At 43.3% G+C, this 26,629-nt stretch overlaps 1 protein-coding gene across 1 annotated transcript in view; it reads right to left on the reverse strand.

Annotated features, from left to right (window-relative positions):
• The window catches only part of TNR (tenascin R), a 105,377-nt gene that overhangs the window by 46,015 nt on the left and 32,733 nt on the right, over positions 1-26,629 (reverse strand). The window contains exons 7-12 of the mRNA XM_006887710.1: positions 21,880-22,065; positions 8,134-8,223; positions 6,861-7,124; positions 5,970-6,239; positions 2,199-2,318; positions 1,133-1,279 (exon numbers count right to left, since the gene is read on the reverse strand). Coding sequence (XP_006887772.1) covers positions 1,133-1,279; positions 2,199-2,318; positions 5,970-6,239; positions 6,861-7,124; positions 8,134-8,223; positions 21,880-22,065 — 1,077 coding nt within the window. The remainder of the gene's footprint in view (positions 1-1,132; positions 1,280-2,198; positions 2,319-5,969; positions 6,240-6,860; positions 7,125-8,133; positions 8,224-21,879; positions 22,066-26,629) is intronic.

Below are 26,629 nucleotides of genomic sequence, written 5' to 3' on the forward strand. Positions count from 1 at the left end.
CCATGGCACTACCAGGGCTCTTTGTGGAAATTAAGCAACCTCAGCAGATCCAGGGGTTTTTCTAATGATGAGCGCTGGATGCTTCCCCATGTATTATTGCAATGATGAGGGAGCTCAGGTGGCCTAGAGATAAGGAATTGCATTGCCAACCCAAAGGCACGTGGTTTGAGTCCACTGCTCCGAGAGAGTAAGATAGGCCATCTCCTCCTGAGTGATTTACGGTCTCTGCAAATCCACTGGCTGTTAGCTGTGAATTGGTTCTGATTCAATGGCAGGTAACAACCACATTGTAATGATGGTTTAACTAATTCTAGGGGCTAGCTGTCATTTCTGGTAATTTCTACATGACATCTTTGCTAGTTCTGTGTGGTAGAGTGGCTGAAGGGAAGGAGAGGGAGGGGTAAAGGAACTGCTGAAGAAAACGTGTTCTTGATTCCAGCAAGGGAGCTTGTTTTCCAGAGAAAGGCTTCTTTCCTCTCCTAAGCACAGAGCAAGAGCAAATACAGTTAGTATACTACTTGGGGAATTTGGCAACATATGATAAAGCATTCCCTGACTCCAGGGGGTATTATAAAGATAACAACTCTTGTCTTCTCTGAAGCCTTTTAAGACATTACATGGACTCATCTTGCATGATTCAGGCATCTAAGATGAAGTTCCCTTTCATTGTCTCTTTGAAAGGTCACTTTTCCAGTAGGGCAATTCTTAACTTAAACCAGCAAAATTAAGAAACTCTTCAGTCACCTGCCAGGAGACTCTAACCTTCCAGTTTTAGGTCGAGATGTCCATGGCGAGAGCAATCGTGACTTGCTTTCCATGAGATAGTAAGTTAGATTGTTGCTGCTGTTATGTTTATGTACTGTCTAGTCTGAAGTGACCCATATCTGGCCCTCCAGTGGGTTTTCAGAGCCAGTAAACTGCCTGCTGAGAGACTGCTCATCTTTTTCCCATGGAGCTGCTGATTGGAACCCCATATCTTTGGGTTGACAGCACAAATCCTTGCATTAGGCCACCAGCATTAGGGAGTGCCTACAAATGGAACCTCAGACCCCAGGATCATAGTGCTCTGTTCTGTTTGCGGCAAATGCTCAGCCAGGGTCTCCCCTGGACACAATGAGGGGGCTGTGCTTACCTGTGTGCACTAGGGTGCAGATGCGCTCACTCTCCTCCCGGCCGCGCACGCTGTTGAGGCTGATTTCATATTCTGTAGCCGGGTACAGCCTGGAGATGGTGAATTCCCTCACAGTGTTGGGCACTACGGAGCTGTCCAGCCGTCCCACTAGGGGAGAACAGAATCCACGCTCAGAGCGGAGCAGATTTTCCATCTGCGTGGCTCAGGTACAGTCTACATAGAAGTTCGAGGTAGCACTTTGTCATATAGCACAGACGGTTTGAGGGGACTCAGCACTCGGGAAAGGAAGGAGAGAAATGATTGAGGGACAGAGAATGGCGGAGCCGGAAGCGTACATGGTTGCTCTCTCTTTGTATGTAACAGACTCCTTGGACCAGAGGCAGAAGAACCAGCTTTCAGGTGGTTTAGAACAAGCTAGTCTCTTCTGAAATAATTTCCTTAAGGGAGTATTAATGACCTGGCTGCAAAGCAGGTTCCATGCAACTCAGAGACAGGACAGCCTCAAGAAATAGTCTTGCCCCCTCACTGCAAGTGAACGTATACTCTATTTCATTAACCATACACCAGCCAGACTTGGCAGGATACAGGTGAGGTCAAGGGCATATTTCTCTGACTCATAACTTGGCTGAAGTGACAGAAATAGGACCTTGTCACTTGTGGCTCCTTCCAAGGCTCCATCTGGCTGAGCCTTTTGATTAGCCCCAGGCTACTAATCTCAAACTTTATATTCTCAGGAAAGTACTCATGATTTTGGGTCTTGATAGATTCTTCTAGGGCTTTTTCTTTCTCAGTACACCACTTAGATCAGTGATCAGTTACCCCTGCTGGCGAAGGGTCTGTTTTCTCCTGGAATGTATCAAGGCTTTTGTGAGAAGAGGTGGTAAGCACAAGGTTTTCTTGGCTGTTTCTAATCAACACACGCTTATACAGATGAAGCATTTCAGAGTGAGAAGAGAAAATGTCGGCAGGGGGTTGATATCCTCTGAGATATGCTAATTTCTCCCAAAGTAATTTTTACCCAGCTCAGAATCCCATTCATTTTTGAGAACCCAAACAACTGCATTACCTTGTGTGGGCCGATAGGATACCCGGTAGTAATCAAAAGAGGCAACAGGAGGGCTCCAGGAGACCACCACTGAGTCCTTGGTCACATTGCTAATTGTGATGTCTTTTGGGGGGTCAATTCCTACAAGGCCCAGAAGGGTTGGGAGACAAAAAAACCATAGAAAGCACAATATGAAAAAGGAATTAATGATTTTTTTGTGATCCAAGAGTCATTCACATCCCAGATGCAGAGAAGACCGAATTATACATATCATTGATGTTGTTTGCTGCTATCAAGTTAGACCCAGCTTATGGAAACTTGTGCACAGGGAATGAGACGCCCCATGCTCCTGTTCCATCCCAGGGCAGACCATTGCCAACTAGAGGGCTCGGCTTTTTATATATATATATATATACATTTTATTTCAATTGTAATTCTAGTGAACATTTACAGAGAAGTTAGATTTTCATTCATTCATTATTGCACAATTTGCCCCTTGTCCTCTTCTCCCTCCTCCAGTTCACTTTTTTTTTTAAATATTCATTCATTGTTGTATAATTACCTACCTCTCCCCACTCCCAGTCCTCTTTACAATGATATATCTCTTATTCTGGGCTGTTGTTGTATGTATAGTGCATAATCATATGCTAATTTTAGGCAGTTTTTTCCTTTCATCTGTTCCAATGCAATGGCCGTTATTTATCTACTCTTATCTTACTCTCCTCTCAATCCCTCATGCCAGACCTGCTTTATAACAGTGGTGCTATGCAGTCCTTTTGGGACTGAGATATTTCATTCAGCATCATGTGCTCCAGGGTCTCCCATGTTGTGTAATGTTTTACAAGTTCATTGTTTTTCAGTGCTGTGTAGTATTCCAATGTATAAATATACCATTGTTTTTCCATCCATCCATTCATTTGTTGATGAGCAACTGTGTTGCTTCCATCTCTTTGCTTTTGTCAATAACACAACAATAACATGGGTGTGCATATATAACTGGTTGGTTGGTAGCTATGTTTTCTTTAGTGTGTATTTCCAGTAGTGGAATTGCTGGGTCAAATGGTATTTCTATATCCAACTTTTTGAGAAAGCACCAAACTGCTTTGATAGGTTCATTTTTGGAGGTCTTTCTTTCCTATCTGCCTTAGTTGAACAGTTCTGCTCAAATCTGTTTGGCATCATTGCAACTCACAAGCTTTCACTGGCAGATAGGTAGTGGCTGTGCATTTGTGAGTCCTTAAAACCATGGTCAGGCCAAAATCTCCACACATCTCATAGGCCCAGCCAAAGTCACGTTCCTGGAAAATATATGAACAAGATAAAGGCTAGATGGCTAGTTAGAAAGATCTGTGCTGATGCAGCAAATACTACCTATCTAAAGATCATCTGAGAACTTTTTCTTACGTTCATATATTTTGCTTTGAAGATGGACTAGAAGTAACACGGCCAATTCATTGGGAACTTCTCTTGGACAAATATAACTGTCTCTCTGTCTCCTTCCCTCTTTTTTTCTCTCTGTCTTCTTCCCCGGCCTCCTCCTCCTCTCCTGTCTCCTTCTCCTCCTTTCTTTCCCATGATTCAGCTGCCTTTGGTTCAGCTTGGAGAGACTGCCTATTGAATGTCGAAGGACTTAAGCGCACCAGTCCAGAACAAATCCACTTTCCTAAATTGTATTTCATTTACACTGTATGCTTTATTTAATTTATGCTGAATGCTTTACTTTTAAAAAGAATTCTATGAGATAGCAGGATAAAATCAGCGAACTGTTTAAACTGCTTGTTTTTTACGAGTTCTTCACAGTACATAGGAAACTTCATCAACACACATAGCCTCACTCACACGTATACTCATATCGGGATTGAATTTGAGAATGAGGAAATAGCCATCCGAGTTATCTCAGGGCGCCCGTGTTTTCCAAATCAAGTGCACAACCATCTCACTCTTAGAGTGCCGCATCACCATGTGGTCACATGCTGGCTCCTCAGGTTCTGAGAAAAATGTCATTTGCATTAATGACTTTGCTTAGGAGAAAACTTATCTATGATCTAGTCTCGAGATGGGGCTCCACAATGGGGACAGAAGTTTCCTCACTTTACTAGGATAGCTTCCAAGCTGGTAGTGGGAGGACCTTGAGAACAACACATTCAAGAATTAGCCTCTTCAGAATGAACTCATCCGCTGGTATTCATCAGGGACACAAAACCTACCAAATGGGGGAACAACCTCTTCAACAAATAGTGCTGACAAAACTGGACTAAATAAAGTTGAAGCAGGATCCACATCTCACACCATACACACAAATCAACTCAAGGTGGATCTGAGCCCTAGGGGTACAGTCCAAAACCATAAAGATCATAAGAGACAAAATGGGACCAAACTTAGAAGGTCTAATCTATGGTACAAATAGGCTGGCAAATACTGCCAGAAATGGACAACCAGGACAGGATAAAATCAATGAACAGGACCTTCTAAAAATTAAGTCCTTGGGTGTATCAAAAACTTTTCCCGAAAGGGTGAAAAGAAAACTTACTGATGGAAAAAAACATTTGGTGAGCTCTAGTAACCAATAAGAAGCTCTAGTGGCCTAGTGGTAAGAAACCACACTGCAATTACAGAGGCATGTGGTTCAAATCCACCAGCTGCCCTGAGAGAGAAGGATGAGCAGTCTCCTCCCATGCGATTAATTGCCTCTGAAATCCTGTCGGAGGGTCAGTTATGTGTCCGTTCTAACTTGATGGCACACAACAACAACAATACCATCTCAGACAAGGGTCTCATAATGGAAGTTTATTGACTACTACAGGGCCTCAATAACAAAAAAGATTGAAGACCCAATTACAACGTGGGCAAAAGACATGGAAAGACTTTGCTTGGAGGAAGATATTTGGATGGCCAACAGACACATGAAGAAATGCTCAAAATCATTGGCAATAAAAGAGATGTGAATCGAAACCACTATGAGACACCATCCCACCCCAGTAGCAGTGGTAAAGTTTAACAGAAGAGCTCATAATAAATGTTGGAGGAGGAGTGGAGAGATTGGAACCCTCATACACTGTTGGTGGGATTGTTAAATGGTACCAACATTCTGGAAGGCAGTTTGGCATTTCCTCAAAAAAGCTGAACATAGAAATTCTGTATGACCCAGCTCTTCCACTGCTAGGACTATATCCTGAGGAAAATAGAACTGAGTCACAAATGGAGATTTATATACCAGTGTTCATAGCACCATTATTCACCATCCCAAGAAAATGGAAACAGCCCAAATGGCCATCAACAAATGAATGGATTGAGAAATTGTGTGAACATTCACACTATGGAATATTACGCAGCATGAAGGAGCAATGATTTTGAAAAATATGATGCTACATGGAAGAGGCTAGAGAGCATGATGCTGAGTGAACTAACTCAGGCTCATAAAGACAAATGCTACGTAAGACCATTATTGTAAAAATAGAAGGATGACTAGCAGAATGTGTACAATGGTCCAAAAGGGGAAGGGGAGAAAGCAAGGGAGACTGAGGGTGTGTGGGGGAATCATGTGGTTTCAGAGTTTGGTGGGTAGAGGGAGGATGTGAAGGAATTAGGAAAGATTTGGCAGGGGCCTGAAAAGACAGGGTAATAGTGAGCATAGATTAACAGTGGTTAATTTTTCAGAATAGCTCACAGATTCTCTATATAGCCAAATAAGACAGTCATCATACTCCCTAGATATTACTCTTCTTAAAAATTTCATGTATTTGTCAAAAGCTGAAGAGTGAGCTCCCTTTACCAGCTGCTGTGAAGCCTCACCTGTGGTGATGGAGCCCACGATGGGCTCAGAGGTCACTGTGCCATGGACAGCCATCAGGTTCACGATGTACTCAGTGGCAGGCTGTAGATCCATCAGGACAGAGTGTCTCCTGGTGGCATCCAGGGAAACCTCCCGCATCTCTTTCTCTCGGTCCCTGGGGCTGTAGTTCAGAATGAATCTGTCTGCTGGAGGGGATGGATCACTCCAGGTGATGTTTACACTGGAGGAGGTCACGTGAGAAAAGTGCAAATGGGAGATGGGTCTGAAGCCTGCAAGAAGAGATGAAACATGTGTGAGGTGGTGGGGCCACTGCATTAGAATAGTGGTCTGACTCCTGAAATCTGCTCCTCTTGTTAATAAGAGCTTCCCTGTCACCAGCCAATCTGGAAGCTCTACCTTCTCACTCTCCAGTCCTGTCCATACCTATTTCCCCAAGTCACATGATGAAAAATAAACACCCTAAGCAGAGCAAAACCAGAGTTGCCTCTAATCATAATACTGATCCAAGATTGCACAGTTATATCCTGGGAGGAATAGAACATGATCTCATGGATACACTGAATGCCAGCTGATTCATGCAGGCAGGAAAAAATGGATGAATCAACCACAGTGTTCAAGTTGTAGGAAACCAGACACAAATATTCAAAGATGATGGCCTATTTCTTCCCTTCTCTTTTTTCTTCTATATATCCCCTCTGTATGTATTAAGAGTTTCTACTTTGTTTTTTCCCTCTCTACTCCTCATTTTGCTGATAGGAACAGGGCATTGGGAGAATAGGTTGTTTGATGGCCTGGTGACCATCACTCTCATCATGTCACACAGATACTGAATCACTGAACCAGATGGAGTGGCATCAAGGAGTGCCCAGAGGGTTTCTCCTGTCTGTTACCTGTGAAGGCATCCACTGTGGACTCCAAACTCTGCTGCCGACCCCTCTCAGCGGTGATAGAAATGATGTATTCTGCTCCAGGCTCTAGATCTGTCAGCGTGTACGAGGTCCTGTCTTTGGGCACAGTGACTTCAGAGGCTATCCCAGAGGATGGGGTGAAGGTGATTCGGTAGTGATCAATGGGGCCACTGGCTTTGGTCCAGATAAGGGAGATGGAGGTCTCTGAGGAGGCTGTCACCATGAGGTCTTGAGGACTGTCAAGTTCTGTGGATCAACACAAATGGCTTATTTTACAGAGGTCCCCCAGCAGGGGATAGGGCACAGGATTAATTAGCCCACCTTTAATCTTGAGGGTTTCTAAGATACAGCAGGCCTGGTGGCCTTGAGAATTAGCTTGTCATTGCTGACACTTATCTCATACTTTGCTAAACACCTTCTCTTGGAAAGATGGCCAGGGGCTTGGCAAACAGATGGACAGTCTGCAGTAAGGCATTATTAGTTCTGACATGACTGGAACTCATCCACTCTGGAACAAGCTGGCTGCTGATTTCAAGCTCTCCATATTCATTTGCTCCCAGGCTTTTCTCAGTAGGCCAACAAGAGCAAACCGTCAGCCAGTATCAAGTAAAGATATGGCATTCCTGGCAATAGGAGTACCTTCCTCCCTTATGTACTTGACCTAGCTGGGGATGTGCAAGCAGCCAAGGACCCCTGGGGCTTAGGTACAGATTATTTTCCACCTCTCTAGGAAAAGTTGTCTATTTTAGATAATTTGGGGTTGGTTCCAAATTCCCGGTTCCAGCTCAGGCTGCCTGTATGTAAGCTACAAGAGTGAGTGACTGTAATTTGCCCAAAATTTGGAAGCTAAAATGCTACAAAGTAAAAATGGTCTTAGTCTAAGCTTCCATACCATTTGGATTTCACTTTTCAAGTCTATACCTCCCTCCTGATGGCCTGTATATACAAGTGTAGCACAGGAAGCAATATTGCTTAGAAGACCAAAAATTATGGACACACACACACACAAACACAACTCTCTGTTCTGGGCAATCCTTCAGGCCATAGGACACCATGCATAGATCTATGGAGAATAAATGGGACTTCATCTCTGTGGCAGGCATCAATGGGCAAACACAATCAAAGAGCTACAGATAATTGTTTTCCTCATACTAGAGTAGACTGCCTTTTGACAGACCCTTGTTAGGACCAGTCTTCATGGTTCTCTGAGTTCACAGGTATCCTGATCTTCTTCCTCACTGATCTTCCTACTCACCAGTTCTGGCATTCATGGTGGCTGGTACACTCTGCTGTGAGTTCATGACGGCAGATATTCCAACTCCATACTCAGTGCCAGGCACCAGATCTATGGGTAGATGCAGAAACACAAGATGTTATCCTCTCTTGCTCACTCGCGCTCGTGCTCTCTTGCTCTCTCGCTCTCTACTTCACCCCCCTTTGTGAATGTTGGAGGTGAAGGAAGACTGAAAAGGAAGTAAATTGTCTTGGCCTTCTTAGATCTTTATTTTATTCCTACCTGCATCCTTTCCTACTTTTATCTATTAGGACATTTTGATGTGCAGGAAATCCACACTATGCCAACAGGATGAGTGTGGTCATCACAGAACCCGCTTCTCGCTGCTGGCTCCTCTTGAGCACTGAAGCACCCCTCATCAGTGAACTTCAGAAGTTCGCTTGTGGGAGACCTCTCCATCATACTTAGTGTCTCAGGTTGGCTAGGACTGGTGGAAAAGTTTAGTATTTTTACTGAAATTGTGAATTGAGAAGAAGTGTGTGGGTTGGACCTTGAAGCATTTAAAAAATATGTTTGTGTGGATTAATGTGCATATTTGTGTTGAGTAGCTGAGGTCAAATGGGGACTGTGGGTCTCTGCTAGGTGACTTTCTTTGTGAACACAGTCTGTCAAGTCTTCACTGTAATAGAGTACAGAAGCTCTTTACCAAGGTTGATCATTAAGGCCCCCAGATACTTTAAAGAATCCAATCTTAGGAAGACTTTTGGGAGACCGCCTGAAGTTAGAGAAAATGTTCATATTGTCCAGCCTCAGGAAAGAAATCTTTCTGAAGAAATTCTTTGGTGGCTTTATCCCGTTGAAAATCTGTTGCGAGGAGGAGGAGTGGCATCCACTTCCTGAACAACATGCCTCTGGAAGCTCTATGAACTTTGATAAATGACAATAGTTACAGAAAGGCTTCAGGCCTTTTGTTCATAGGATTGCTATGGGTCATGCTGGACAGACAGGCAATAAACAACAATGATAACAGCTCCATAAATACAGGGAATTATCTGATATCTCTCCTAACCTTCTTCCTTATCCTTTTTTAAAAAAAAATTATTGTGATTTATTTACAAAGTTTGAATACATTGTTTTTCATAAAAGATCTTTCCCATTTCCTTCACCTCACCCACCCATCGAATTGTGCAACCCTATGACTAACTGGTGTAACAAATTAGCACAAACCTTTTTTTTTTTTTTTAAAAAGGACACAAATGTATTGTCTTGCAGCTCAAGAAGACAGAATTTTAAACTGGGTCCACAGAATCATGTTCTGTCTAGAGGGTTTGGAAGAGAATATTTTTCCCTGAACTTCACCACCTTCTAGAGATTTCTTGCATTCCTTAGCCTCTACCTTTCAGCTTCAAAGTTAGCAGCATACCACTTTCTAACAACTTCTCTTTTTCTTTCTCTCACCTCTGCTTCTGTCATTGTATCTCCTACTCTGACATTGCCTTTTAAGGATTACATTTGGTCTACCTGGATAATTCAGGATAATATTTTCTACTCCAGAGTTTGACTTAATCACATCTGCAAAGTTTCTTTTGTCGTGTAAGGTGAGAAATTTGTAGGTTTCAGGGGTCAGTATGTGAATGAACATTGTTCAGGTCATTATTTAACTTGCCTTTAACTAACTTATCTTCCTATATTAGGACTGGAAGTGTATAGTAGTGCAACCAAATGAAAATTGTCAACCCTAAGGGTTTCTCCTGTCCAGGCTGAGTCCTTTGTGGTGTCCTATGTGGGAATTACAGAACGATGCCTAATTTTAGGACTCAAAAAAACCCCTCATTGCCTTCAAGTCAGAACTGATGAACATTCGATCCTCCAGAGGATTTTCGGAGGCTATAAACTGCACAGGAGAATATTGCCTATCTTTCTCCCAATTGCCTAGGAAGAGAATGCCTGTCCTTCTCCTGAGGATGCACTGGTGGATTCAAACCACCAGAGAGGTGCTGCCTCTGGGTTAGGAGCACAACCCCCTACTGACTCTGCCAGCAGAGCTGCCTAGGTTTTCATCCTCATTGTTCTTTATATATCATCCATGCTCTTTAAAAATACTTGAATATGTTTATGTCTATAATCAGCTAGGTAAGTCATCTAGACTTGGACCTCAGGGTTCAGGGTTTTTAAGAGCACTGTGATGCCCCTTAAATCAATTGTGACTCCTGGGATCTATGAGGAAATGTGAATGATCTTTGGTCAACCTTTTCTTAACATGGCTTAGTTTAACCAAGCAAGGGAGGCTCAGCAGTCTGAAAGTTCTCCGCTCAATGCCTTCTGTATGGCTTTCACTCAGTCCATTCAATACATAACATCATCCCGGGTATGATAGGATCTGGTTGGTCTTTCTGACCTAACTCCAGCAAACTAATGCAGTTCCCAAGCCTTGTCCTGGGGACTTTGAATCAGCTTCCTTTTTTAATTTTCTTTCTTGAATTCACTCTATTCCTTAGCAAATCCTTAGTTCCTTTACCTGTTAAGTTCAACACAACCAAAAAAACCCACCAAACTCACTGCCATTGAATTGATCACCCATTGGGTTTCTGAGGCTTTAAATATATTTTTTTAATTTTTAAAATTTTAATATTTTTTGTGTGTGTACCATCAAGTCAGATCTGACTGGTACAGGAGGAGATTGTTCCTCCTTCTCCAGCAGAGCATCTGGTGGATTTGAACTGTACACCTCTGGGATTGCAGTACAGCTTCTTGCCTCTAGGCCACCAGAGCTCACATGAGGCTGTAAATCTTTATAGGAGGAGCCTGTCCATCTTTCTCCTATGGAGTAGCTGGTAGATCTGCACAGCTGACATTTCAGTCAGCAGCCTTATATATCACACACTGTGCTGCCAAGGTCAAAGAGGTGAAGGAGAAATCAACAGACTTTGAAGTGTGACAAATCTATGATCATTCTGAGATTCTCATCTTCTGCTGGTATGATCTTGATTATATAACGGTCTGTTCCAGTTTCCATAGAATGAGAAAAATAAGAGTATCTAGCTGAGAGCTCAGCTCATTGCTGTTGAGTTGGAACCAACTCATAGTTGACCCATCATTGGGTTTTCAGAGACGTAAATGGCACAGAAGGAGACTGCCCATCTCTGCTATAAAGCTGCTGGTTAATTTAGTCCACTTGCCTTTGAGTTGGTAGCATAATTCCTTACCATTAGGCCACATAGTGGTAAGGCATTGTATTGCCAACCCAAAGGCACTTGGTTTGAATCCACCAGATGTTCCAGGGGAGAAAGATGGTCAGTCTCCTCTTGTGCAATTTACAGCTTCTAAAAACCTGCTGGAGGGTCAGCTATGGGTTGACTCTGACTTGACAGTATGTAACAACAACTAGCTCTAAATGCCATTGTGATAATTTAGGGAACCAATATGTCTAAAATGTGTGGCTCAGAGTGTGATTCTAGGATTTTTAAGTCCCGTTCCTTAGTGGGTGGTCTCATCAGATACCTGTACCCCCCACAGGTACAGAGACATTGGTTCCAGGTATAGCTATTGTCAGTTTGCTAAATCTTAGTCTATAGACTCCAGCCACAAGCAGTAATTCAGAGAGTCCAGGTGTCAGCGAGGAGCTCACCTCTGGCTGAGGTCAAGTACCTGTCTCTAGATTGAGTGGGTGATTGCAGCGTCCCGAATCTGTTGAAAGCACACATTTATCTCCGTCAATATGTTCAGCAAGTCCCAGGTACATCCTTGGTTGGAGAAATTAGATTACCTTTGGGACATAAACTACTCTTCTCAGACAACTGATTGAGACCTTCAATTGCCTATAATGAAGTAGAAATTCCGAGACAGAGATGAAGGATGACAGATGGAGGGAGTAAGACAGAAATTATATGTTGCCAAACGGATCTAACATGTAACGTTTTCATCCGAGTTTCTTATTTATGAAGCTTAAATGAAATGTTCAATAATTTACAACGGAATCATCTTCTCCCAGAAAACGGTAGAGCAGAATTTAAAGCACTCTCTTCCCCCACTTTCTGTCCAGGGGATGGGAAAGTGGGACTCGCTTATAGGTTTGTGCCTGCTTCTTGCCTTTGATTTTCAGCCGCTTTCTCCCTGTGCTACAAGTGAATTGTTGCTCTTTGCCAACAGGTAAAATGCAGTTCTGCTGGAAAAGAAAATGTGTATCTGAGGCATATTCAGCACACTTATATATCAGCATTCTAAGGACTAGAAGAATTTTTTTTTTAAAGATCCCATTGCTCTCCACCAAGGCTTCCTTTATCTTTCCATCCAACTCTGGTAAGTGGTAGCATACAAATGGCTCTGCTCCCTTTCTTAACAACAGCTCAGAAAATATATCCCTTAGGAAGCCACTGCTCTCCATCCCTTATAGAATTTCCTTTGTTCAGTTTGGAGGTTGACAGTTTTCTCAACAATTTCACTGCACATCCATTCTTATCTGAACTCCTAAAGCACACAGTTCATTCATTCCACGAGCACTATTGAGTGCTCCTGTCTCCTCTGGGCCACGCACACTGCGTGGTCCCTGAGAGGGACCAAGGTGACTGGGGAGACATCAGCCTTCTAATCAGCCTCTGTTAGGACTGAGGTGAAAATGAATCTGTACTAAGTCAGTCAATTAATTACCTATTGAGTATCCAAAATATGTCACATCTTGAAGATTAATGAAGAAGGAAGAGAGGAAAGGAGGAAGAGGTCATGATGATAAAGAAACAGACTTGAGTGGCACAGTGATCAGCGCATTTAAGCTGCTAATGGAAAGGTCCATGGTTCACGTCTACCAATTGCTTTGCAGGAAAAAAGATGTGGCCAGCTTCATCTGTAAATATTTCCATAAAGCCATAAGGGGCAATTCCACTCTGTCCAACACGGTTGCTGTGAGTTGGATTCCACTTGATGACAGTGATGGGATGGTAGAGTACTGTTATAACTACTGCTTCTCACCCTCCCCTCCCCGTTATCTGTTTAATCCCACAGCAGCTTTGCCGAGAGAATATTGCCGACGAGCAAACAGTGGCTCAGAGAAGCCTATGTTTTGACCCAGAACATGAGGCTTGTACCTGCCAAGACTGGATTCGGAATCCAAGTCCCTTGCTCTTTCTGTCTCACCACAGCAGTTCTCATCCTTACGGGCCTCATAGTCTGATTGTGGGGAGTGAAATAATATAGTTGGAATGTTAGAGTAATTTGGTGTTGCATCATGGGCTGCTGACTAAGAAAGCCATTTTGGAGGAGAGATTGCTATGGCCTGGGGTAGCCAGAGAAAGCTTTTTAGAACAGAAAAGGGGCTTGAGTTGTACCTTGACAGGGGGTGACAGTGGGGAAAGGTAGAGGGAAGAGAGGATGGGGTCCTGTGGTGGTTTGGGTGGGGAGCAGAGGGAACAGGGATTCTCAGTTGCACTGCATAGATTGGGTGATAAAGGCAGAAAGACTTACTCCCCTCTGTTTAAGAAAACTAATATACACACTTACTGCTGCTAGTGGGGAAAGCCACAGGGAGAAGGAAGTCCAAGATTGAAAGTGCTGTCTTTTGTCAGTGAAAACATGAATAAGAGACTGGGGGTCTGCACACTTGGTTGAGTTCAGGTAAACATGTGGACATACGGACCTTTCCATCTTTAAAAACTTGGCTTCATGAATGAATGGAAATCCAAATTCTCTGTAAATGTTCATTAAAATTATTTAAAAAACAAAACAAAAAAACAAAACCCCATGGCTTCATATACCAAGAGTTTGTGAAAATTCAAGTTTGCCAAAAACTAAGGTTGGCAAATTTTGATCAGCCTTCATATACTTGATATCCACCCTGAGAGGGAGGGGCAAACTGAGGACCCTGCCCCCACGAAGCTTGCAGTCTCGAGGGGGATACAAGAAAGTCCAGTAACTGTAATTCAGTGGGATTAGCAGCCTCACAGAGCTTTTGCTCTTTGCAATTCTTCTCCATTCGATTAAATGATCATGGCATTATATTGTTGTTGGCTCACACATTTGTCTGAGCCAACACTAGCCTTCTTCACTAGAATTCTGGGTCACCAAGGCAAGGAATTTTGGTGTTTTTTTTGTAAAATTTTATCTTAAATCTGAAGCAAAAAAAATGTAGAGGCACAGAAGGAACAGGGTATTAACAGTGGTGGTAGTGGGGAGTATTGGGGAAATTTCCAAGAGATGATAGCTGAGCTGGGCTTTGAAGGAGAAGTGGAACTTTGACTAAGGAGAGGGTGTCCCAGGCTGAGGGAATAGCACATACAAAGGCAGATCTAGCAAAAAAATACATGAAAACTAAGGCACCGCCAGTGGGAATTTTCCAGTGGTGGTTTTTGGGGATAAGAGGGTTCCAGATGGAGAAATATCTGGAGACAGGGGGTCTTCCTAGGAGCCAATCTCAACTCAGATCAAAGCAGTAACAATCTGGATTTCAGTGGAATGCAGATCTGAGCTCCCAAGATCCCACCCGTATCTTTGTGGACAGCTGCAGGTGCTTCTTCAGAATACCCTGAATGATTAAGGGCCTTGAGGACATCTCCTTGCTCTCTTGATGTGGATGCTGTACAAAGAGCAAGAGAAACAGCCAATTCTATGATGACCATAAGGAAGAGACTGGCCTGGCAAACCCGCATTTTCAAAATAATAATAAAAATTATAAGGAACTTCCTTGGACGGAACTTTCTGTTTGCCAATGAAATTAATGAAAAACATGTCTCATCATCCCCTGTCTTACAGGAACATCTTGTCTCTGGGTCTTTACTGTAAACAAGTACTCTTTGCTGAAGAAGCCAAAGCAGGAAAAATCTCTACCTGGCTTTTCTCCTGGTCCACATCCCCCCAGTCCTCGAACACAGATAAAGGGACAGACACTTTATGTCTCAGTTCTGTGAGGAAGAGGAGTATGGAAGCTTCCGCCTTTTCTCTCCTTTTTTCCACTTTGGTGCTGGCACCCACTATTGCCTTTCCTGCCTCCCCCCACCCTTGAGTGGCAGGACTGTGTCCAGGGAAAGCTTTACCAAAATGACCACTTGGGGTCACTGTGACTTCGCTCAAAGGAGGCTGAGACTGTTTGGCCCTGGCCCCCAAGCCCCTTGCTGCCCCCTTATCCCTCCCTCAGAGAGCCCCGAAGGCGTCAAAGGTCTGGCACTCGTGGTGTCTGTGCCCTGGCACGTCAGGGAAGTGCAGACAGGGTGAAGTGAACATCAAGTGCTTTGGTGAAGGACTGTGCCAGCTGGACTTCTTCTGGAATGTCGGGTTTCTTCACGGAAAATCCTCCTGTGGACAAGCACATCTCCTGTCTGTGCACATTGGGGAGTCCACGTTCTCACCACCATATCCAATATGAGCTATGATCATCTCAAACATGAATTTGATGCAGATGTCCCTTTCAATGTCCCCATCTACCAGGTGCCTTGAAGGTGAAAACTTACTTGCACAGCATGACTGGGACAGGCTTGCAGAATTCAGCATCCTTGAGAGAGTGAGATTGAATAAGAGTGTTGTTTTCATGCAATCTTAAATTGTTCTGTGGGATCCAGGTTCAAATCTCTTGGATTTCCTAAACCCTATGGACCATCTTGTTGACTGGCTGTGGATTGTAGATAAAGATGGTCACAAGTGCAGAGAGAATGGCAACTGGGTAGAACTTGCAGTAATGAATCTCACGGATGGGTATTTCAAGAGGGTTTAAAGGATGAAATGAATGGGCACCCAGGTGGCTGAGTGGGTACATAGTAACCATGTGAGCAAGTGGGTTAGTTCATTTCACCTTGTCCCAGGACCATAGACTATGGCTAAACCACAGTCCTATGGAGTCCTGTTCATGAGGAGGTCCAAGTGTGAGTGTGGAAATGGCTGAGGGCAAATCCCTCTCCCTCCTGGAAAAATACTTCAGGGACATGCTTTCCACTTGAGGGCTAAAGAAGTCACCTCAGACCCAAAGGTCAAAATATGGTTTCTAATTTTCATTAGTCTCTGGCAGGAAGGTTGGAATTCTGACCAAATTCCAGTCAAAGAATAAGGATCTCTTCCCCTCCCCTGTACTAGGAGTTTTCTAGATTGCTTATTGCTTATTTTCCTGCTACCCAGAGAGGAGCATGGTGTTTTCCAGTGCTGCCAAACCCCAACCTAGTGTTGTTTTGCTGAGACTGTAAGGTGCGGGCAGCACTGAGGCCCCTTTGGGACTCATGGCACACAGGCCAAGCAGACATCATCTGAGCTGAGACCGAGCCTAAAAAAAAAGTCTTAGCATTAAGAACACAGAAACCACCAGAGCGGAGAAAAGAAAAATCACTATAGACACAAAATCTGTTGTTGAGAAACAAATTCATTCTCCAGAGGCAATCCACCGGGCATTTCTGAGAAAAAAAATAATGGGGAAAAATGTTCGGTATTTCATGCCCTGGCTTGGCCTCTGTGCTTGAAAAGGGCTGGGTGAGGTATGTGAAGGAGGAGCTGGGGGCTAGGTGCGGGCAGGCGATGCCCATATGTGTGCTCTGTGAATGATTCCAAGACTGAGAGAGTCAGGAGGGTCTGAATCCAACAGTCAAGGGGTCAAGCGTGTTCACAGAGGGTGAGCTCCTGCAGGCAAAGCAAACACAAAACCATGGGACTTTTTCAGGGTTTAGAAAGAAGTACAAGAGGGAAGGAGTATGAACTCGGGTGAGGGAAACCAGCAGCCTTGGGTCTAGGTTTGTGAACTGTGGAATAAAACACCATAGTGCATCTCATGGAGAGTGAGTACTCACAGTGTGTCCGTGTGTGTGTGTGTGTGTGTGTGTGTGTGTGTGTGTGTGTGTGTGTGTGAGAGAGAGAGAGATTATTTTGGGGGGTCAATTAAGTAAATTCAGAGCAACTTTGTATGATGGGAGGGTTACAGATATACATATATATGATTTCATTTAATCCTCATATCAACTTCCTGGGATTGAGATGATGGCATCAGGCAAGGAAAATGAAGTGCAGTAAATGGGAAAAGCAGAGTTGGAGTAAACCCTAACTAGGTACCTTCCAAGGGGTGATGTCAGAGGCATACTCTAAAGGAGTACTTCTCACCCATTAATTTGAATGCAAATCACTTAGAGGTCTGGTAAATTAACTTCCTTTCTTTTACCAATCCTCCCTCTTTCCAAGCATGATGGTCTTCTTCAAGGACCTCTCCTATCAACATGTCCAAAGTATGTGAGACAAAGCTTTGCCATCTTTACCTTCATGAAGAACTCTGGCTGGATTTTCTCCAAGACATATCTGTTTGTTCTCTTGGCAGTCCATGGGACACACAATACTCTTCTCCACCATAACTCAAAGACATCAATTCCTCTTTTGTTATCCTTATTCATGGTTGGGTCTAAAATTCTATATCTCTGACATCTCCCAGAATGATATTAATGCTGCCAGTCTACACATGACACTTTAAGAAGGTGGATTCCAAACCATACACCATACTGATTAGAGGAAGTTGTTTGAAGATTTCCAGGAGCTTACAGACTTCTTCCTCCACTTTTATCACCATCATCAACCATTCATTGAGTTTACTGTGTCAGTAGAAATACTACATTAAACTCATTGAACATATCTTATTAAATCCTCAGAATGATACCATGAGGTAAGTATCACTCTTTGCCTTGTAGAGATAAAGGAAGTGAGACATTGAAAGGTTAACAAAATTGTTCCAAATCACACAGGAATTGGTAAAGTCAGCATAGAGTTCAAACTTTAGCACAAAAGAGAAACTCTAACTCCTTGCTGTCAAATCAGAACCAACTCATAGCTGATTCACCAGTGATTTTTCAGAGACTATAAATTTTATGTGAAGAGATTGCCCACCTAGAGCATTAAAATAAAACTTAGACCTTATAGACAAGAGAATGAAATGTTGCCTGGTGCTACACTACCCTCATAATAACTAGCATGTCCTAGTTCGTCATTGTTGCTATTGTGCCAGTCTTTTTCAATGATAGTCTCCCACACCGCACTGAGAAAATCTGCTGTCAGGGGCCTCTTTAAAGTTCTGAAGAGCAAGAATGTCAGTTTAAAGGCTAAGGTGTACCTGATCTGAGCCATGGTATTTTCATCTGCTTCATATGTACGTGAAAGTTGGATGATAAATAAGAAAGACTGAAGAAGGATTCAAGAACTTTGATCTATGGTGGTGGTAAAGAATATAAAACACTCCTTGGTGTTGGTGTTGGTGATGGTGTTGGTAGTGGTGGTGTTAGGGGCCATCAAGTCGAGTATGATTCATAGCGACCCTATGAACAATAGACTTGAACTCTGTAGTCCTTTGCCATCTTTACACTTCCTGACACATTTCTCAAAAACCTGAACATAGAAATTCCATATGACCCAGCTATTCCACTGCTTGGAATATACCCTTAGAATATGAGAACTGAGGCACAAATGGAGACTTATACACCAATGTGCATTATTATTTACCTTCACAAGAATATGGAAACAGCTAAAATGTGTGACCACAATGAAATGAATTGAGCGATTATAGTACATTCACACAATGGAGTACTGTGAAGCAGGCAGGAGCAATGATTTTGTAAATCACTACCTTGGGAGGGACTGGAGAGCATTCTGCTAAGTGAACTAATTCAGTTCCATAAGGAAAAATACTGTATAAGAATATTATTGTAGAAATAGATAACTAGTATAATGTGTATGAGATCTAAGGGGGCCACAATCATAGGATCATACAATTTGATGAGTGGAGGGAGGGGGTGAATTAAGGAAAAGGGAAAGATCCAGTGTGAAATACAATGCATATGGAGTTTGTAAGTAAACCAGTATAAAAGAAAAACCTTAAGGGCGGGGGGGATCTGCTTTAAAAGGAGTAGCTAGGGTGCTTCTTAGAGACAGGGGTAAGCTTTAGTTTTACATCCTTTGGGCATCTTATCAAGAGGGGATAGTCCTTGGGAAAAGCAGCATGCTTGGGAAAGTAAAGGGTCAGTGAGGGAGAGAACGCTCCCCACAAGTTGGATTGCCACAGTGTCTGCAGTAACAGTCTTAAGCACAGCAGAGATTGTGAGGCTGGTGGAGGATTGGGCAAAGTTTTGATCTGTTGCTCAAAGGATCACTATGAGCAGGAGTGACTTGATAACCTATAACAGCAAGACCTTGCTGGGCCTCTCCTATACCAAACATGATGTTTTTCTGGTACGACTAACTTGTCCCAATGGTGTGTCCAATGTATGCAAGAAAGACACTGTTCTGTTGTGATCCTTAAGGTTTTCATTGCCTAATTTTTTTTTTAAAGTGTATCAGCAGTCTCCTGCCCCCACCCACTAGTTTGTCAGGTTGCTGAAACCTGTCCACCATGAGTGATTTTGACACATCAGAGGCAAAAAAATCAAGCATCATGGCAATGCACAAGCCATCATAGCATGACAGCTCAAAAGACAAGCAGTGGGAACACAGGCCTTAGAAACTGGAAAACTTTCCCCTTTAGAGTCAAAGTTTGAAAGAAAACACAGCTCCTTGGATCTGAGATTAAACTGTTCTCCTCTTCCCCTTCATTCCTCACTGGCCTTCCTTCTCTTTCCCCAGTGATCACAGCAAGGGCACTAAACATCCTTGTAATTCACGTCTCAGCAAGTACAGACCTACTTGCTTTCCTTACATGCCTATAATCCCCTTTAAATCATGTAAATCTGTTTGCCTTACAGAACTCCCAAGAAGTGAGCTCCCTGAGATAATTATATATACTATATATAATTTTTTTTCATAAACCCAACTCTAACACACACAAAAATCCAACCTAAGCTCATGATTCAATAACGCTGTTTGGTCTCTTAGAGATCAGCAACATTTTCATTTTGACAATGCCTTCTGTTTTTCTTGTGACCATGAATGGGGTATCACTTGGCCTAGGGGAGTACAGTTTTGGTTACAGTTTAGAAAAAGTGACTGTGGGTCCCTGCTATATCCCTTGCTTGCTTTGTGAATTGGGCAATTTCCAATTTCCCTGAACCTCAGTTTCCTCATCCATAAAATGAGACTGCTGATACTGTTTACCTCAAGAGATTATAAAGACGAAATAAGCCATGTCTACGCACTGGGGCCTGGCGTATGAGAGGCCATCAGTGTTGAATATTCTTTTCCTCTGGTGGTGGGAAATGAGAACTAAAGTGTGCCTAGGTCCTTCTCAGCATCATCCATGATTTTATGAAGCATCTTCCCTCCAACCAACCCATCATCCACATTGTAAACTGCTAATTGCAGACGAGTTTGAGGCTCCAGGCAGGGCAGGGCTGCGCTTAGAATTCATTCCTTCCTGCACGTTCTCAAATTTTTGTTGGGCTTAATTTTTGTGAATGTCTTCAGCTTTTGCTTTTATTTTTTTTCCAAAAAGCCTTTATGTCAGCTGGTCTGCTCCTTCTATGCTCATGTCAACCTGCTTGGTCAGCATATCTTTCCATGTTCTTGCTGGTATTGTTGGTAATTTTTCTCTCCCCCAGGAGAGAGTCTGCCTAGAGGAGGCAGTTATTGTGTTTTCTTTAACTGGCCTCATTTGGCAAGGTGGTATGGGATTTCAGCTCAGGAGGAAAACAGCTTTGATTACACTGCCCTTGTTTACTGTACACACTTTATGCTATGTATCCTTTATCTCTAAGATGGCAAGTGCTTTTGCAAGAAGCCAAAACACATGTGAAATAAAATCTCAGTCTGTGGGTACATTGGTAATCCCTAGACCTTTGTGGCTTTACAGAGTATCTTCTCCTAAGGAGTTTTCTGCTGGTTAGGGCACTGCTTGGGTCTGAGCCACTAGCATCTTGACCTTTACTAGTGACATTCTCTTCATCAGGTCTCACTTCTCACCTTGTTCTCTGTCCATCCACTCTCCATAAGACGGTTGTAACAATCTTATCATTACACCACCTCATTTAAAATCCCTTAGCAACTCCTCATTGCTCCCAAGACTAAACAAAAACTCTTTCTAGATATTATGAGAACTTCTAAGATCAGAAGTCCTCACTGGATTTTTTCTTTTCTTTTCTTTTCTTTTCTTTTCTTTTCTTTTCTTTTCTTTTCTTTTCTTTTCTTTTCTTTTCTTTCTTTTCTCTCTCTCTTTACATTAGGGGATAGCATGCATGCAGTTCTCCACTACCACAAATTATACAGTTGAGTTTTTGGCATTGGTTAGAATAAGCTGACTTTGCCTGGGTACTAGAAAGGGCTTTCTGCTTCCTGAGGAATGATTAAGGGATGGAGGATGAAAAGGGAAGCAAGTGTTAACTGGGTGCAGGAGGTGGGTGGGAGAGTCTGCGGTAGAGGAGAGGAAGTAAGGCAGGTAAGAATATAACTGTGAGGGCCTGTGAGCCTGGAGCACTGAGAATACCTGGGGGAGCAGGTGGGAAGTGAGACTAGAAAACAAGGCTGGGGTTAAACCAGGCAGGCTATAAGAGCCAGGCTAAGAATTTGCAATGCTAGTTTAAGAACAATACAAAGTTTCTGAGATGAATGGGTCATGCATGGCATAATCAGAAAAACACTTTGAAAAGGTAGATCACCAATGGTGTGAAGATGAAGTTGGAAGGGAGCAAGATAGAATATACGGAAGTTATCGCATTGGTTCCAACAAATAACTGACATGATAGCAAAGCACATGGAAAGTACAAGACTTGTTTGATATGTGCAGAGGAGATGAAATCATTGGAAAGGGGCAACAGTTTGGATGCATGAAGGGAGAGTAGGTTGGGGAAAGTGCTGTGAGGGTACAGACTCAAGCAGTGACATGCTCCTGGGAAGAGGACTCACCTGTGAGGGTGGCTCTGGTGGTTGGACCAGTGTTCTTGGGGACCAGAAGCTCATGGTACTGCTCACCCGCCAGGGTGCTGTATACAACTTTGTACTCCAGGACTTCTGCCTCACTGTTGTCCCACTCGAGGTCAAGGCTGGTTGCTGTGCGAGAACCAACTCGCAGGTTCTTGGGGGCATCAATCTCTAGAATGAGTCAGACATCACAACACAAGGTACATATGTCATCTGGAACTTTCAAAGCTTTCTGGCATGAACCCACATCTCTGGACTCTCTGCTTTACATCTGAGCTCTTTATCTGCCAGGTGGTGTTATTATTCCTATCACTGGTAGCTTTCTTCAAGTTAGGCAGCTCCAGGTGACCCCACATACAGCTAACTTGGACCATTAGGTGTACAGGTGTTTATTTCACTGGCTGAATTTTGAAAGCAAAACACCAGTCTTTTTTTTTTTTTAAACACCAGGCCTTTCTTGATTAGAAGCTTTAATCTATTCAGCATCACAGCAAAATGCAAGCGTCCACTGACAGCAGAGCAGAGGCTGCACAGATGGTACACTGGCTGGGAACTGAACCTGGGAAGTCAAGAATTCTATCTAGTGCTGAACCACCAGTGCCCGCATCTGTGACGTTAACCAGGACAAAGTCCCCGAGCAGATTAGAGAATCTGACTTGGGAGTGAGATCTTAACATGCTCCATACTGCTCTCATTTCCATTGTGTGAAGAAACCTAACAATAAACTAATTAATTTCATAAAGTTAAAAAACAAACCAAGGGAAAAATATGTAGTTGAAAATCAGAAAACGTCCAAGAAATTAAATGAGAATTGAGTGAGAGCAGAATTGAACAGCAAGTAAAAAAGAAGACCTCAAACTTCATAGTAAACGATGCTTCCACCTGGATTTACTTAGATACAGAAAGATCAGGATACTTGTATGTGGTGTGGACCATGCTGGATTGCTAGGCTAAATGTCAGCAGCTGGAATCCATCAGCCACTCCACTAGGCAAAGAAGGACAGTCTTTGCCTGTAGGATATTTACAGCCTCAGAAACCCATGGAGGGTGTAGATCTACTAGACAGCAAATAGGTTTTAGTTTGAGGTTGGTAGATGAAACACAGAGGAAAGATTGTGAGCTTTTGGAATCTGGTCTCAATTTGAAGCCCAGTTCTGTCACTTATTGAAATGTGACTAGCAGAAAGGTCTTCTCCTTTTACCAGACCTTGAAGTTCACATCTGTAAAATGGGTGCATTGTGTTGTTAACTCAAATGCAAACTTCCCTGGTGGCCCTGGTGGTTTGGATCCGCTATTGGCTCTGTGAGGAAGAGATGCCTCCTGGGCAGTTTACAACGATGGAAACCCAGTAGAGCTTCTGCAGTGAGCAGGAATTGGCTCAGCGGCATTGCATTTGAGTTTTGAATTTTAATTCCACTAATTCACTGATTATTGAATATATTAAACAATGTGTGTGATCTGTGCAGCCCGCCATCTGTGGCAAAAATAGGTGCCGAACTGGCTTGTTGCCTCTTAAGCTCTTGCTGAGTTCTAACAACGTAGCAATAGGATTCTAGCACCATGCAAGGACACTGGCATCAGGAACTCTCCCACAGTCCTGGGGCTACTTCCCTCTTCCAAAACTGACCATTAGCTTTTCAACCTAGACAGTTTGAAGCATCATGAAATGCAATGGTGAGGACCAGCCATTTACAAACTCAGCTAGTTTAATAGTTCTTGTCTTTGAGACTTGAGTTTAACTTGGGAGTGGACCAGCCATTCATTCTGAGAAAACCTCCAGTGGATGGTTTTAATTTGCAAATGCAAGGCGAGTATTCACCAATTGTTCTAGCAAAGACTGGAGCCCTGTGAATCAATCTGAACACAGATGTTCTGGAGTGAGAAGTGTTCTGTTTAGTGATGTAAATTGCTTCAATCTTTTAGCAGATTTATGTTTCTGCAGCTTATCTTTTCGAGAAACGTTTCCTTACTCAATGAAGAGAGTGTGCCTTCTTGATGAGCTGTGTGTATGATTTCTTTTGCTGTTATTGAGTGGAGAGAGGAAATTAAGTAGAAAGGTCTATGGGGTGACACCCAGGACCCTCGTGTAGGAGAAAAAGCCTGGGCAAATGGGCAGGACTGCATGTGGGGCTGACTGGCTTGGAGGGGGGAAAAACGGGGTTGTGGTGAGGGTTGAATCTTGTATATAGTGTTCCTAGTCTCAAACATGTTAGATGATGCTTTAATTTTTTTCCCCTTTCTGGTCAAAGGGCAAACTATGGTGGATCAGAAAACAAAAACAAGCCTAGTGTGGTTAAGTTAATCCTACGTGACACAAAGAACTGCGCTCCAGAGGGTTTTCAACTTCAGAAATATCTTACTGGCCTTTCTTTCCAGGCATTTCTGGGCGGGTTCAAACTGCCAACCTATGTTAGTAGTTGAGTGCTTAGCATACGTGCAATCATACAGTTACCTTAAAACTTCCCCATTGCTTCCTGCTGTGCTTGGAGTAAAATCCAAACTCCTTACAGTGGCTTGCATGGCCAGGCGATCTGGCCTTGTCTGCTCTTCAAACATTACCTTGTAACCTTCCACCCTGACTGACTGTGCTCTCTCTACACTGTATTTTCTCCAATCATAAATCACATCAAACTAATTCTCACATCAAGGCCTTTGCTCTTGCCAGGCCCTAGCATGGTTTGGGCCATTTAGCTGGTAACTAACCTCCTCAGAGAGAGACCTTTATGAATCCCTCCTTCAACGGAGCCTCCCTTCCTCCAGATTGACAGTTTTAACTCTCAGCTTAACACTTAAGACAGAAATGGCCTTGTGTATTTCTCCTCTTTGCCATTTTCCCATTCTGAACACTAGAAAACACTCTCCTGTGAACAAAGATCTTGTCTAGCTTGTTTGTTCTGCAGCCGCAGCGCCTGGTACTGCACTGGGCACCTGGAAAACCCCATCCCAATCCAGGCTGTCACCTCAGTTCTCATTCATCAGAGCTCTCCATTGAGTTTTGAGGGTACATGTCTTTACAGGAGGTAACAGCTCATCCTTCTCCTTCGAAGTCAATGGAATCACTGACCTTTAGTCAGCTGTGCAACATGGAACACATCACCAGAGACACGGACTCGTGTATGTTAAAACACCAGATTAAGTGACTGAATGGATCTTGTTAAGTCTTTGTTTAGTTAACTCAAAACCCTCAAACTCCCTCCAGTTCCATCAATTCTGACTCTTCGTAACCCTCTAACAGGTTTCTGAGAGGGTAAATGGAGGCCCAGGGGAGGCTGCTCATCTTCCCCCCTGGGAGTGACTGGTTAATTCTACTACTGGAGACACACGGCCCTTGTGTTAGCAGTGTGATCTGCTGCGTATGATTATTTAAGAGCTCCCCTTTGTTTAGGTGGTGGTGGTGGTGGTGGTGGTGTTTTTATGTGCTGTCGAGTAGCTTGCAACTCACAGTGATTCTGTGTACAACAGCCTTAACCTCTGCTCTGTCCTGTGCCAATCTCACTGTCTCTGACATTCCCATCCCAATTACCTCAGTCACTGAATCAATCTACCTCATAGAGGGCCTTCCCCTCCTGTGCTGTCCCTCCACCCTCCCAAGGACCAGTTCTTCCTTACAACATGTCCAAAGTATGTCAGACAAAGCTTCAGAATCCTTGCCTCCAAGAAGCAGCCTGGTTTGACCCTTTCCAGGATGAACCTATTTGTTTATTTAGCAGTCCATGGTACCCTCAACACTCTTCTCCAACACTAAAGCTCAAAGGCATTAATTCTCCTTCTATCCTCCTCCGTCATTGTCCAACTCTCTGATGCATGACAAGTGATTGTAAAGACCATGGTCTGTATCAGATGCACCTTAGTCTCCAGAGAGACACCATTGCTCTTCAGTACTTTGGAGTCCCTAACAGCAGACTTTCTCATTGTAATACATCTTTGAATTTCCTGGCTGCTGGTGCCACAAATGTTGACTGTGGAGCCAAGCAAACTAAAGCTGTGAATAATCTCAATCTCTTCACCGTCCATTCTCATGCTGCTAATTGGTCCAGTGGAGAGAATCTTTGTCTTCTTAATATTAAGCCTCAATCTATATTGAAGGCTGCAGTCCTTGACCCTCTGCAGCAAGTGCTTCAGGTCCTCCTCAGTTTCAGCAAGCAGTGTTGTGTCATCTCCATAAGGCAGATTGTTGATAGATCTTCCACCAATCCTGACCCCACATTTTTCTTCATAGAGTCCAGTCTCCCAGGATAATAGGTTCTGCATTTGTTTAGGTAGCTATACCAAATCCTTTTTAAAAGTTTTTATGAGTATTTTAGCTAAATGTAAGGGTTTGAAAATATCTGGGGTAAGGCAGAATAGGGAAAGAATAGTTTTGACTGAAGAAATTGGTCTTGAAAGGTCAGGAAGCAGCCCTCTGCCATCTGAAGGTAGATCTTGACTAGGGTGGGAAGGGTCACCCAGGTAGAGTTTGTGAAAGCAGTCTCCGGAGAATTCCAGAAATGATTGCAGCATCAACTCGCTGCCAAGTCAGACTGTTATGAGTTGAGCATTAAGAGGGAAGGTACAGGCATTCAGGGTAAAGCAGTGGGCCCTGAACAGCCTCCTCCTAAGTAGGATGGACTTAGAGAGATGGTCTCTGGTGGAGAAACTCCCAGGAGGGAGGGCAAATGACAGCATAGAGGCTGAGGGCAGGAGGAGGGGAAGGGCGATTCAGAGACTGGCCTCTCAGTTTTCTTGAGTTGGTTTC

This window comes from Elephantulus edwardii, unplaced genomic scaffold (genome assembly GCF_000299155.1).
Source record: "Elephantulus edwardii isolate Elephantulus edwardi_28Jun2011 unplaced genomic scaffold, EleEdw1.0 scaffold00061, whole genome shotgun sequence".
Taxonomy (NCBI): Eukaryota; Metazoa; Chordata; class Mammalia; order Macroscelidea; family Macroscelididae; genus Elephantulus; species Elephantulus edwardii.